Source organism: Bufo gargarizans, chromosome 4, assembly GCF_014858855.1.
Source record: "Bufo gargarizans isolate SCDJY-AF-19 chromosome 4, ASM1485885v1, whole genome shotgun sequence".
Lineage (NCBI taxonomy): Eukaryota > Metazoa > Chordata > Amphibia > Anura > Bufonidae > Bufo > Bufo gargarizans.
This window is the reverse complement of record NC_058083.1, coordinates 439490631-439503582: the sequence shown is the minus strand read 5'-3', so window position 1 is coordinate 439503582 and position 12952 is coordinate 439490631. Positions and strand designations below refer to the sequence as shown.

The following is a 12952-nucleotide window of genomic DNA, read 5'->3' as shown; positions in this document are numbered from 1 at the left end:
TGTAGTATAGTGTATGGGTGCACTGATATCATTGTATACATGCAGTATTAATGTATGTAGTATAGTGTATGGGTGCGCTGACTTCTTTGTGGACATGTAGCATAGTGTATGGGTGCACTGATATCATTGTATACATGTAGTATTAATGTATGTAGTATAGTGTATGGGTGCACTGATATCATTGTATACATGTAGTATTAATGTATGTAGTATAGTGTATGGGTGCGCTGATATCATTGTATACATGTAGTATTAATGTATGTAGTATAGTGTATGGGTGCGCTGACTTCTTTGTGGACATGTAGCATAGTGTATGGGTGCACTGATATCATTGTATACATGTAGTATTAATGTATGTAGTATAGTGTATGGGTGCACTGATATCATTGTATACATGTAGTATTAATGTATGTAGTATAGTGTATGGGTGCGCTGATATCATTGTATACATGTAGTATTAATGTATGTAGTATAGTGTATGGGTGCGCTGACTTCTTTGTGGACATGTAGCATAGTGTATGGGTGCACTGATTTCCTTTGTAGAAATGTGAACTAGTACATATTGTTTAAAAATAATTGTAGAATAAAAAGGAATGAATATAATGAATCCAGGGCAGACATAACAGTGTCCTAGTGTTAAATTCCTCCTTCCTCCCCTTCGCACTGGACAATCAGATTAAAGCTTAATGAATCTATTCAAATTGCATTTCTTTTGAGTGTAAGGCAGGTGTACAATAGGGGGGCCAAGGAAGAGTCTCACGCCTAGGTGTGAGCTGATTATTCAAATGGTCTGCTGAGAACTTTGGGATTGGAGGCTCCTCTAGAGCTGCAAGCTATATCACCCAGCAGCAGCAACGTCACCACAGCACTGTTATCATCATCATCATCACCGCCACCACTGTTTGAAGGATAGGAGCTGCCATTCTCCCTACTACTTACTACACAAGCCTGAGCTGCTGTCCTCCCTTCAATCTCCAGCCCAGGAGCCACACTTCATATCTGCAGCAGCAGTGGCACAACCCAAGCTGCAGCTCTCTCCTTCCCCCTCCTAGTTCAGAGAGGGAGAGGGAGTGCTTGGGAGGGAGGGTTCCTCTCGCTCCCTCTCTCTTTTTGTTGCTATCACTGTTGTTGGTTGCTGCTGTTAAATTTTAAACTGCCTTGCACTCAGCTTCCAGTATGCTAGGAGCTGTGAAAATGGAAGGACATGAACATTCAGACTGGAGCAGCTACTACACAGAACCAGAGGTAAGCAGCTCTTTCTCTTCACTTTCTGTCATTCTCTCTCTTTATAGCACACTGTTAGCCTTGGGATAATATTAACTTTGTGATCAAATATTGACTTGTGGCGCCTCCAAATCCTCTTCGATGACTGAGCCACACACTATCCCAACAACGTTATGTTTGGCATGGGGTGGGGTGGGGGGGATGACTGGGGGGAGAGAGAGTAAAAAAAGTTCTTGTAAATATAACAACTAATCAAACTTTCAGGAGAATCAACCTAAATGACATTTTCATCTGATTATCAAGAAGTAGGTCACCACTCAGAATACTGAGCAGCACTTGGGTTCCCTTCTAGGGTTCCTTGGATTAATTTTGTCTTTCGTGTTGGGGCAATACAAGGTGTCCTTCACGAGTTGTCTTCGGCTATTAAATTTACAATTTTGAAAGCAGTAAATGGATTGTAATAGTAGTGGAATTGGAAACATAAAGTCATTATCTGTCAGACTTGCAGTTTCCAATGATAAATTAAGAATTGTTTAACCATTATGGTAGATGTTAGGTATGAGTTTTTTTTTACCCATTTAGGTTGGTTCACCTTTGAAGAAGAGAACGATCAGTATTCACTCCTATTTTAGCAGAATACTTTATATGTATAATATATTACAGTGAAGTTGTATATGGTATTTGTAGCTCTATTCACTATCCCAATTTCATTCTAAATAGTAACTGTGCCCCTTTAATTTTTCAGGCGTACTCCTCAGTAGGTAACATGAATGCTGGATTAAGCATGAACACCATGAACACTTACATGAGTATGTCTGCAATGAGCAGCACGGCTAACATGACAGCAAGTTCCATGAACATGTCCTACGTGAACACTGGAATGAGCCCTTCTCTCACTGGCATGTCTCCTGGCACTGGTGCTATGGGTGGAATGGGCTCCGGTGTAGCAAGTATGGCTACTCACCTGAGTCCTAGCATGAGCCCCATGAGTGCCCAGGCAACATCCATGAATGCGCTGGCACCCTATACCAACATCAATTCCATGAGCCCTATATATGGACAATCCAATATTAACAGATCCAGGGATCCTAAAACTTACCGACGGAGCTACACTCATGCCAAACCTCCATATTCTTACATATCCCTTATTACTATGGCCATCCAGCAGTCTCCTAACAAGATGCTCACCTTGAGTGAGATCTACCAGTGGATCATGGACCTATTTCCCTTTTACAGACAGAACCAGCAGCGTTGGCAGAACTCAATCCGCCACTCTTTGTCATTTAATGACTGTTTTCTCAAAGTACCAAGGTCTCCAGATAAACCTGGCAAAGGTTCCTTTTGGACTCTCCATCCGGACTCTGGTAACATGTTTGAGAATGGTTGCTATCTGAGACGCCAGAAGCGCTTCAAGTGCGACAAAAAGCACACCCCCAGGGATGGCAGCGGTAAGAAACTCTCTGAAGGGTCATCCAGTGTAGGTTCTGCTGCCAACAGCAGCTCAGAAAGTTCTGGGGGCAACGAGTCTCCACATTCCAGTTCATCCCCATGCCAGGAACAGAAGAGGACCCTTGTAGACATGAAGTCAAATCAAGGTTTGAGCCCAGATCATACTGCTTCTCCTGTCTCCCAAGCCCAACACTTGCTCTCACAACACCACTCTGTGCTGTCCCATGATGCCCAATCCCACCTCAAACCAGAACATCACTATTCTTTCAACCACCCTTTCTCCATCAACAACCTAATGTCCTCTGAACAGCAACATCACCACCACCACCATCACCACAGTCACCACCACCATAAAATGGACTTGAAAGCCTATGAACAGGTGATGCATTATTCAGGATATGGTTCCCCCATGGCAGGTAGTTTAGCAATGAGCACAGTAACGAACAAAACTGGCTTAGAGTCTTCACCCATTTCAAGTGACACCTCATACTATCAAGGTGTGTATTCCAGACCCATAATGAACTCTTCCTAATTCTAGACAACAGGCATAATGGACTTGCTTACAGTGACTGTATAAATCTATGTACTACAATAGTATGTGTTCCCTACCCCTTTCCTTCGGCTGTACAGTTTGTTTTTACCCCCTTTAGCTGTCAGGTTTGTCCTACTATGTTTGAATACATTTTGTGTTCCCACTTTGTTGCAGGGGGTTTCTTTTTTGTGAATGTGGTGGATCCTTATATGCTGTGTAGTTTCTACAAAGGACCAAAAGTCTGTAAAATTCTTTATGTAAAAAAGGAAATATTGTTGTAATTCACAAAAAAGTTTAATGTTTTTTTTTTAAGTAAAATGCTTGAAAAGGCTTAATTTATGGTTTCTGTACACTTTATTTATGACTATGTATTCTGACTTGTCCCAGTCAGGTTTTAACAATCTCTATTAAAATCGTATTGCCATTTCTTTCTGGATTTTTATTTATTAGTTTGAATGACGCATGAGATATAAAGGGCAATTATATTCATATACAGATTAGTATTTATGACAATTGCTGTGATATCAAGCAGATGGTCTCTATATCTTATACCAGGGAGGTGAGGAGAGTTCTAGATATATTAAGTCTTGACACTGACACTGATTTCAAACAATACTGACAAATTCTGATGCACCTGATTGATCTTGGGTTTCAGTTATTTCTTTACTTTTAACAGCTTGGCCATAGCGTTCATGGCTCCTTTATAAATGAAACGCATGACACCAGTGTGACTAGAGCCTATTTTATACAACTGACACATAGGCAGCTCGGGAGGCAGCAGTCATGAATACATTGTCAAGCCCCAAAAAAGTACATTTAAAGTTTTAATTTTCTGTTAAAACCCATCTAGATCCAAGCACCCACTGCAATAGATGTAGAATTGTATTTTGGCAGGTGGGATCCTATAAATGAAAAAATAAATACAAGGGAAATGTATCATGTACAATGTAGAGAAACTCTGAGAGAATTAGACTGTGCCGATATTGTCTCTGCAGGCAGTATGGCAGATCTGGGAAAGAGTGCAAGTGTAGAAAAGATTTTTAGTCAAGGCCATTGGACATTTATAAAGTTATTTATGCTAAATGTAATGGTATATATACGGTATATTTCCCAAACCTCATACATTCTACTATTACTATATAGACCCTAAGGCTGGAACAAAATAACATCCTATGATCTATCTATTTGTCTATCTGTCTCTCTTTCATTTTACAATTATATCTTTTTCATCTCTAGTTTTCTCCCTCACCCATCTCTTTTCAGTTCCTTGCTTTTATATAGTCTGTTTTTGATTTTGCAGTGGACATAATTCTATCTATTTATCTATCTATCATTTGTCTACTATCTATCTATCATTTGTCTACTATCTATTATTTGTCTACTATCTATCTCCATTTGTCTTCTATCGTCTATTATCTTTCTAACCTATCTATTTCTCTTTTTCATATATTTATGTATTATCCCTTCTTTCTTTCTATTTTTTTTTTTCTAATCAAGATTGTGTGCCATGATACCACTACACTAATGTACAAAGAACTATAGGGAACTATACCTAATTTGTTGTCTATCTATCTAGATCCATGTATCCATCTATCACTTTAATCTATCTATATTATCTATCTCTATGTAATCTAGCTATATGTATTATCTGTCTCTCTGCCTGCTTGTCTCTCTAATCCATCTCTCCAATCTATTCTATCTATCTATCTATCTATCTATCCATTAATCCATCTATATTATCTATCTATCTATCTATCTATCTATCTCTATCTAATCTGTATATATTTATTATCTGTCTGCCTGCCTATCTATCTCTAATTGATATATTCTATATGTATTATATGTCTGTCTATCTATATACAGTATCTATCTATTCAACCTAATCTATATTTATTATCCGTCTTGCTTCTACTAAAGTTAACAGTGTGTCCTGTCCATCTGGTTATTTCTACATGGAAGCCAGAACCAGAATAGAAGTTGTATACTTTTTTCCCATTATGATCCACTCCTGATTTTGGCTTCCAAAACTTCATGCAGAAACCTGACCAATGACCATTTGGCCGTACCCTACGCAGATCTTTCCCTGCTTCTTTCAGTCTAGGGAGTTTGGATAGTAATGAGTTTTGAACAGTTTCCCAGCATTCAAAACAGCATTACAAATGAAAACTATAAAGACTCAACTCTTTCTTCCGAAAATATGATTTGCAACTCAAAAAAAATCGACTTTTCCCACGCGTCCAGGCAGTGATAGGGTGAGGCCAGAAAATAGCATTGAAATCCTCCTTCCCATGCACATTGTGTAGCTGGTAGGAGGCTCCAGCAGGCAGGGCACAGGCTGCAAGGACACACACGTTGAAAAGGGAGCATGAAATGTGTTTCATTAGCACATAAAAGCTTCCTGCGGAGAGAGAGAATGGAGCCAGGAATGGGGCTGATTTGTGAACAATGCCCTATGAATGTGATGCTATAACCTGCTATGTTCCTATCACTTGTCCATTGTTAACTGCTCGTTTTAAACTACTTAGTGTCTCTCACTTGACTGATCCTAACAGATAACATGTAGTTCTGTACCCCCGATACACAGAAAAGGATGTCACAGCCATGTCAGTCTCGTTGCGCCTAGCCACCCTGTGGCTCGTCTGCCACCCAGGGGCCTGGGCCTGGGGTTTTGTACTATGGGGGGGGGGGGGGGGGGGTGACACAAGGCACTACTACATTTATTTTCCAAGTGCTTACTGGTTTAAGCATCTGTGATCTGTGAATAAACAGAGACAGTAAACACAAAATTGGAGATCCAAATTCCAGGAGGGTAAACTTTGCACCATGTGTCATCCTTGACACACACTTCTGCATTTTGCACTTGTTTTCTTCATCATTATCGTGAAGTCAATTTTAAAAAGCTGATCAATATCTTGGTAAAATATTCCTTTTTGTTTGGAAGCTGGAAGGCAGCAGAAATCTTTGCTTTGTGCGAAAGTCAACAAAAGCAGCCTCTGCTCTCCGATAAAGGCAGGAGGGAGACGTCACAACCCCAGGCAGCTGAAGCTTCTGCTCTTCTCGAGCTGTCACCAGCAACAGCTTGGCGGCCAGCAGGTAGGGATCCTCTTCCCAGCCCAGACACTTGCTTCTTGTGAGCGCCATACAAAGCAGCGCAGACATTTCAGGTCCAAATTCCCTTTTTATGTCATTAAAGTCTTTTAGAAAGATCTTCACAATGCCATTTGGCAGCCTGAACCTATCAACTAATTTTTCAGAGCTACTCTATGTACATCAAGTTGTTAGAACAACATGATTTTGTTATTACATTAGCAAAATCTGGATTTAAAAAAGTAATATACTTTCATGATAAATATATTACAAGGTATAAAATAGTTATTATTATTACTACACATAATATCATCATCATTTATTAGGAAATTATTTTTTATGATATCATTTTTTGTAACATTTTAAAATAACTTCTTATTGTTATTACTTTTAGAATATAAAATATAGATTGATTACAATTCAAATCCAGTAAAAGAATGAAAAAAGAATATTTTTTTTTAACCAAATCTGAAGTGTAATAATAATAACTATTGCCCTTTCTTGTTATTTCATATAAGAAAAGTATTATTACAGATATATAGTTATAACAATATTTGTATTAATGTTCAAAAATAACCATTTCTTTTAGTTATTATGAAATTATGTATTTTGACATGCCAGTATTATCAACATGACATAATTTTTATGATGTTTTATATTTTTGCTATAACTGTTATAATAGTTATTATTTTAGCATATAAAAAATATCTTTTTACAGTTCAAATCCAGGAAAAAAATGAAAACAGAAAAACATTTATACCTATTAATGCTCATTTTTTATTGTTTCATATAAGAAAACATATGATGTATAACATTTTTATACAATTCAGGATTAACAACAACAAAAAAAAAATAATAATAATAATAATAACTAATATTAATACAGTACATTATATTTATTTATTTTTTTGCAAATAATTGCATTTTACAAGCATTTGTTATACAGGTCAGATCCAGATCATATTCCTGATAATATTAAAAATAATTACATTAATATATTGCTACTATTCAGATCCAGTAAAACTACTCACTACTTCACTTCGCTGCTACTACTACTGCTACTACTAATAATAATAATGGTTTACTATAACATAATATAACATATAAAAATTTAAATCAATCATTACTTCAGTAAAATAATCAGGAGAAACTATTCACAGAAGTACTTGCCTCACTAAGTCCTTTTAATATTTTATATGATGTATGAACATTTGCGCCCTAGGACAACCTTACTGCATGCTAAACTAGACACCTGGTAAACTCTTTTCAATGATTTTATTACTCACGTACTACATAACATTAGCCCTGTAACAATATTTCATAGGCAGACAGGTCAAATGTATTAATTGTATCTGATTCTGGTGAAAATAAATATGCAAAATGAAAAAAAAAGTTTATTGTAGGGAGGGAAGGGAAATACACATGATGCTTGGATAATTATAAATAACATTAAGAAAGATAATAATAATTCATTATCATTTATCCCCATTTTATTTTACTGAATTAATTCCACTGTCCCTTCCCCCAATTCTTATATAATATCTGTCATCCCTGCAGCCCCCTGTCCCCTGACTGGTATGACATGTTATATTTCTAGTACAAGATAGAATTTGTACAGGACACACAGAAAGGCTAATCGTTTATAAATAATTAATATCTTCCCATTTCACTAGTAATGCAGGTCTTTGGATTTGTCAATTACTTGTCCTTAAATGAGTGTATACCCACGTACTTCATTTCCAATCCTTTGATAGAGGAGTAACCCCAGCAGAGGCCACTCAATGCCGCCTGAGATGGGAATGGCCTTTTGATAGCTCTGGTTCAGGATGGGCACTTTTTTTTTAATGCAGTGGTACTTTGGAAGGAAAGCCTGGCCTGTAGAAATATGGTTTACAATGAGTGATTTCAATCATTTATAAATACAATATTCTTAATAGATTTGATGAGAAATGCTTCACAAGATTCATGCACTAAATGTAAATGTATCTATTATCTATCTATCTATCTATCTATCTATCTATCTATCTATCTATATGTCTGTCTGCCTATCTATCAAACTCTATATGTCTATCTATATATCTATCATCTATCTGTCTATTATATCTACTATCTATCATTTATCTATCTATTTATCTATTGTATATATGTCTATTTATCAAACTCTATATGTCTATCTATCTATCTATCTATCTATCTATCTATCTATCTATCTATCAATCAAACTCTATATGTCTATCTATCAAACTTTATCTATTATCTATCTATTGTATATATGTCTATCTATCTATCTACCTATCTATCTATCTATCTATCTATCTATCTATCTATCTATCTATCGTCTATCTATTTATCTTTCTATCTACTGTTTAGCTATCTATGTTCTATCTATCAATCATTAATGGTCCAGAATGAAGATTGTATTTTTTATAAAATATTAGTTCTTGCTGTGAAAAGTGTCAATGCCACACATATTTCATACATTTCAGAAAGCTGTCCTATTTGCATACCTATAGCCACAGCAGCCATAGCACTTGCTCATGGGGCCAAAGGTTGGGGGAGGGGGGATCTATCAGTTGCAAGAATATTGTACTTATTTTTGGGGAATAACAATATGGTTGCTTTTTGCTATACTGTGGGTTTTGCATATATATGGCGCTATTATACATACCTTAATTATTGCTACTTATGCTACTGTTTTAATTTTAAAGCTGGTGGGGGCCCTATCTTATTTTACTATGGGGCTCTATGAAAAATAATTACGCCACTGATATGAATGATAATTACACCGCAACTATGTGTATGCCATTTATTTCTTGCATGTTACACCATTGTACCTGCTTAGCCTTCCCTCCATAAAAATAAAATGTGAAAATGCTTATTGATATTTTATTAAATTTTTTGGGTGGAGTGTCGGAATGGTGCAGTACATTAATTTATAAGGAACATCTATCCTAATCCATGTTTTCCAATGTACTTGTCCCATTTTTCTGCAGTTCTTTAATTGATACAAGAGTCCCGTTGAGCTCACTGACAAAGCATGAAGAATCATTTATGGAATGAAAAGCATCCTTTTCTACTCAAGAATCTCTTCTCCAAAAATGTGGCACCATCTTAAGAATTTCTGCTTTATCCTCTAGCCATAAGGCCTCTTGCACACGACCGTATGGCTTTTTCAGTATTTTGCGATCTGCAAAAAACAGATCTGCAAAAAAATACGGATGACGTCCGTGTGCATTCCATTTTTTACGGAACAGCTGGCCCCTGATAGAACAGTACTATCCTTGTCCATTATGTGGACAATAATAGGAAATGTTCTATATTTGAAGAGAACGTAAAAACAGAAATATGGAAATGGAAGTCATATGGCGTACCTTCCGTTTTTTTTTTTGCGCATCCATTGAAATGAATAGTTCCGTAAACAGTCCGTATACGGAACACACAAAACACGAAACGGAAAAAAAAATATAATTCATGTACAAGAGGCCTAGAGCTAAGGCCATGAGCTCCTTCCCTTATCCAGGCCAACTGCCTAGAAAAAAATTTCTGATTAACGTGGAGGATTTCATAAGTCTTCCATTGTGTGTTTTTGTATCCGTCACCCCAACCGTTTTCATACAGTATTGGAAACGTGTAATCCCTCAGATCATTTTCAAAGCCCCCTTTATATCTTTAGAGCAGGCTTTAATTGATTATGCTAAAAATGTGATTTTTTTTTTTTGTCAGCCAAACTAATACCTTCAAACGCTGAATTCATTTCGATTCATCTAATTCACAGAGGATTTGCGCATACAGATAATTTGCAGCTCCTTTACATCTGAGAAAGGGTTTGGCCTTAGGCTCCCTATCTCCAAAACTGGATTGCAATGTGCAAGGTTACTCTTATCAATCAAAGGCGAGAAGGCACTTCTCCATTTCGGAGAAATCAGACGGATCTCTCACAAAAAGGTTTAAAATGTCAGCTGAGCCAGAAATGCCTTTGCTTAAGTCTCAACTACATCACAGGCTGGAGCTATTCCGTTGTCATGGCAACAAGGCCAACTATGGCCTCCTCTACAGCTTGTTGATCTTTCTCACTTTTGTAACTTGATTTAATTGCATCTCTTTCCAGTCACTACTTTTGCATAAATTGGCAAACAGACACAAAAAACACTTTTCTCTTATTTTTTCATTGTAAAATTGCGTAAGAACATAAAGACTGAATATTTTTAAAATTTTTAAGTCTTAAACTTGTGGACAAACCTTTTCTCTCCTTTCTTCTCTTGGAAGGTCCATCCGTTTATTTAATTTATCTCCCGCTCCATTTCTAATATTCCTTCTGTGCTGTCTCACTTATTTTCCTCTAAAAGTGGTCTGAGGCACTCTGATGATAAGCTTTTTGGGCAAATATTGCTTCCATCGTGACAACTAAAGACAGTGGAAGTGATTCACTGTGATTCAGAATGATTCACATTGCAGAGAATCAGATCCATCTCATTTGTTAATCAGAATTTTTGGAAATTATTTATTTTTTATTTTTTGGGAAATGGCAAAATAGCATTCCTTAACAACAACATATAAAGCGGTCCACAATGTGCCCCCTCGTTACATCTTGGACTTGCTTTCCCGATACATCCCCACATGTAATCTTCGATCCTTCTTTGTTCTTCTCTTGTGTTTCTCATACAGTTGTCTACAAGATTTCTCTAGTGCATCTTCCATAATCTAGAACTCCCTACCCTGGCATATCAGACTCTCCTCCATCATCCAAACCTTCAAAAACAACCTGAAAACTCACCTCTTCAGGAAAGCCTACCACCTGCAATAAGTATACTTCCACCATCAGCCGAACAAGCAGCTTTTACCCTTATCTACTGTGTCCTCCCCTCTGCCTTGTAGATCGTAGGCTTTCGGGCCAAGGTCCTCCTCACCCCCTCTGTTCCAGTCTGTTAATAAGTCATACTCACTGGACTCACTGTGTTGTTTTATATTATATATGTTTCCAACCCCCTCTTAGGTGTACAGCGCCATGGAATTAATGCCGCTTTCAAATAAAAAATAATTATTATTTCTGATATCTGTTAGAATAAAATAGATTCTATTCATTTCTGTAAAATGAGGCAAGCATTGATGAAAAATTGTGTAAACTAATGAAAACATTTACACAATTTTTTATCAGTTGAGTTTGATTTTTTTCAGAGTTTGCTAAAATGTTTTGTGGGTCAAAAAAAATAACCAGATCCAAGAAGAAATACATTGAAAAGTGATGCAAAGGTTTATTTCATACATCACATATGCCATAAGTTTGTATCTGCTGCACTAGCTGGCTTCATAGGGCCATAATACAAATACTACACACAGACCCCTGCCCCCAACCAAGTTTTCACTGGATTAGAAGGTTCCTTGTACATGGGCTGATTATTAGGAACAAATGTTCTCATGGACCCTATTTCCTAATAATTGGCCTGTGTAAAGATACTGCCAATCATCTCTCAAATACTCATTCATAGGTTGAAAACATTGTTGATGAGGACACCTAAATCATTATTTCTAGGCAGAAGATTGTCCTGTGTAAACAGAGATCTGCTGTCCAGGAACAATTAATCTGTATGAGCTTCATTCCTGATAATTTCCTGCTCAGTCAAGCCATGTAAATGAACCCTATAGTATAGAAATATTTCTGAAGGTGTTTAGAAGTACAGTAGAGTACCTATGTGGTGTAAAGTAGTAATCATGAGGCAGCCGTGTTTCCCATTTTCTTTTCAGTCTGAAATTACCTCCAACAGATAACAATAGGTTGCATTTAACTGTACTGTAGATTTTTTGTATATGGCTTGTTCCAATTTTGATGGGATTTGCATGTAGTCAAATGACCCTGAGACCTACTGCAGGGAGAGGGGTGGGGGGTGGATTTGTATGGTTGGACTTCCTGTCCTTTTTGATTCTCCTGGAGATATTTGACCTGGTAGCAACGTATATCCCCTTACTTTTTTTTATATAAGTAGTTTGGCAGTCAGTGAATCCAGATGGTAAAGTCACTGTTAATGGGGTTGCCCCATCTGAACATTTATGGCATATTGCAGCATTGATATGCTACAAATGTCCGATAACTGTAGGTACTAGGTGGGGTGTTGCATGTGTGGCTACTTTCCATTTGCAGCTGAGCTCTGTCTGGCAGCTTTCTCCTTTGTTCACTTTGAATACACATACTCATTCAGCCAGACCCAACTTATATATTGTATGTGTATAGGGAAGTCTGGAGGTATAGCTGTTGGTGGAAGGACCATTCAGCCAATATCTATTGAGCCCATTCAAATACAAACACTGTAAAATTAGAAAGTGAACTGATCTTGGTCTTGGCCAAATCTCTATTCTATTCTTAAAGGGAAACTCTTTCAGACATGTTGTTCCTTGCTCCAATTATTAACTAGGGGATCCTTCAAACTAATGAATATTTCTTTCCCAGACGATGCTTATTCCAGACACTTCTAGGGTGGCTTTTACATTCCTTCCTGTTCTCTTCTGCCCTCCTCTCCAGTCTTTGACTCTTCGGTGTTGTGTTTACAACTCCTGGTTATATTAATTTTATTTTATTGATTATATTACTATTTATTTTTAAATAAATTTCTTTAGTACCTTTCCCATAGAGTCGATAAAGTATCTGGAGATCCCTGAAGTCCCTGC

The 12952-nt window shown here is 37.0% G+C and overlaps 1 protein-coding gene and 1 long non-coding RNA gene across 3 annotated transcripts in view; both read left to right on the top strand.

Annotated features, from left to right (window-relative positions):
* Positions 1–1142: 1142 nt before the first annotated feature.
* FOXA2 (forkhead box A2) lies at positions 1143–3622 on the top strand. 2 transcript variants are annotated; one of them, XM_044291420.1, is made up of 2 exons: positions 1143–1245; positions 1970–3622. In XM_044291420.1, the coding sequence occupies exons 1-2, from the start codon at positions 1177–1179 to the stop codon at positions 3203–3205; spliced, it is 1305 nt and encodes a 434-aa protein (XP_044147355.1). In that variant the 5' UTR covers positions 1143–1176; the 3' UTR covers positions 3206–3622. The 2 variants fall into 2 exon arrangements, with proteins under 2 accessions (XP_044147355.1, XP_044147356.1); XM_044291421.1 differs by lacking the exon at positions 1143–1245 and adding an exon at positions 1448–1529.
* Positions 3623–6073: 2451 nt separating this feature from the next.
* LOC122935894 overlaps positions 6074–12952 on the top strand; it is a 56323-nt gene continuing 49444 nt past the window's right edge. The window contains exon 1 of the long non-coding RNA XR_006388847.1: positions 6074–6298. This is a non-coding gene — a long non-coding RNA (uncharacterized LOC122935894). The remainder of the gene's footprint in view (positions 6299–12952) is intronic.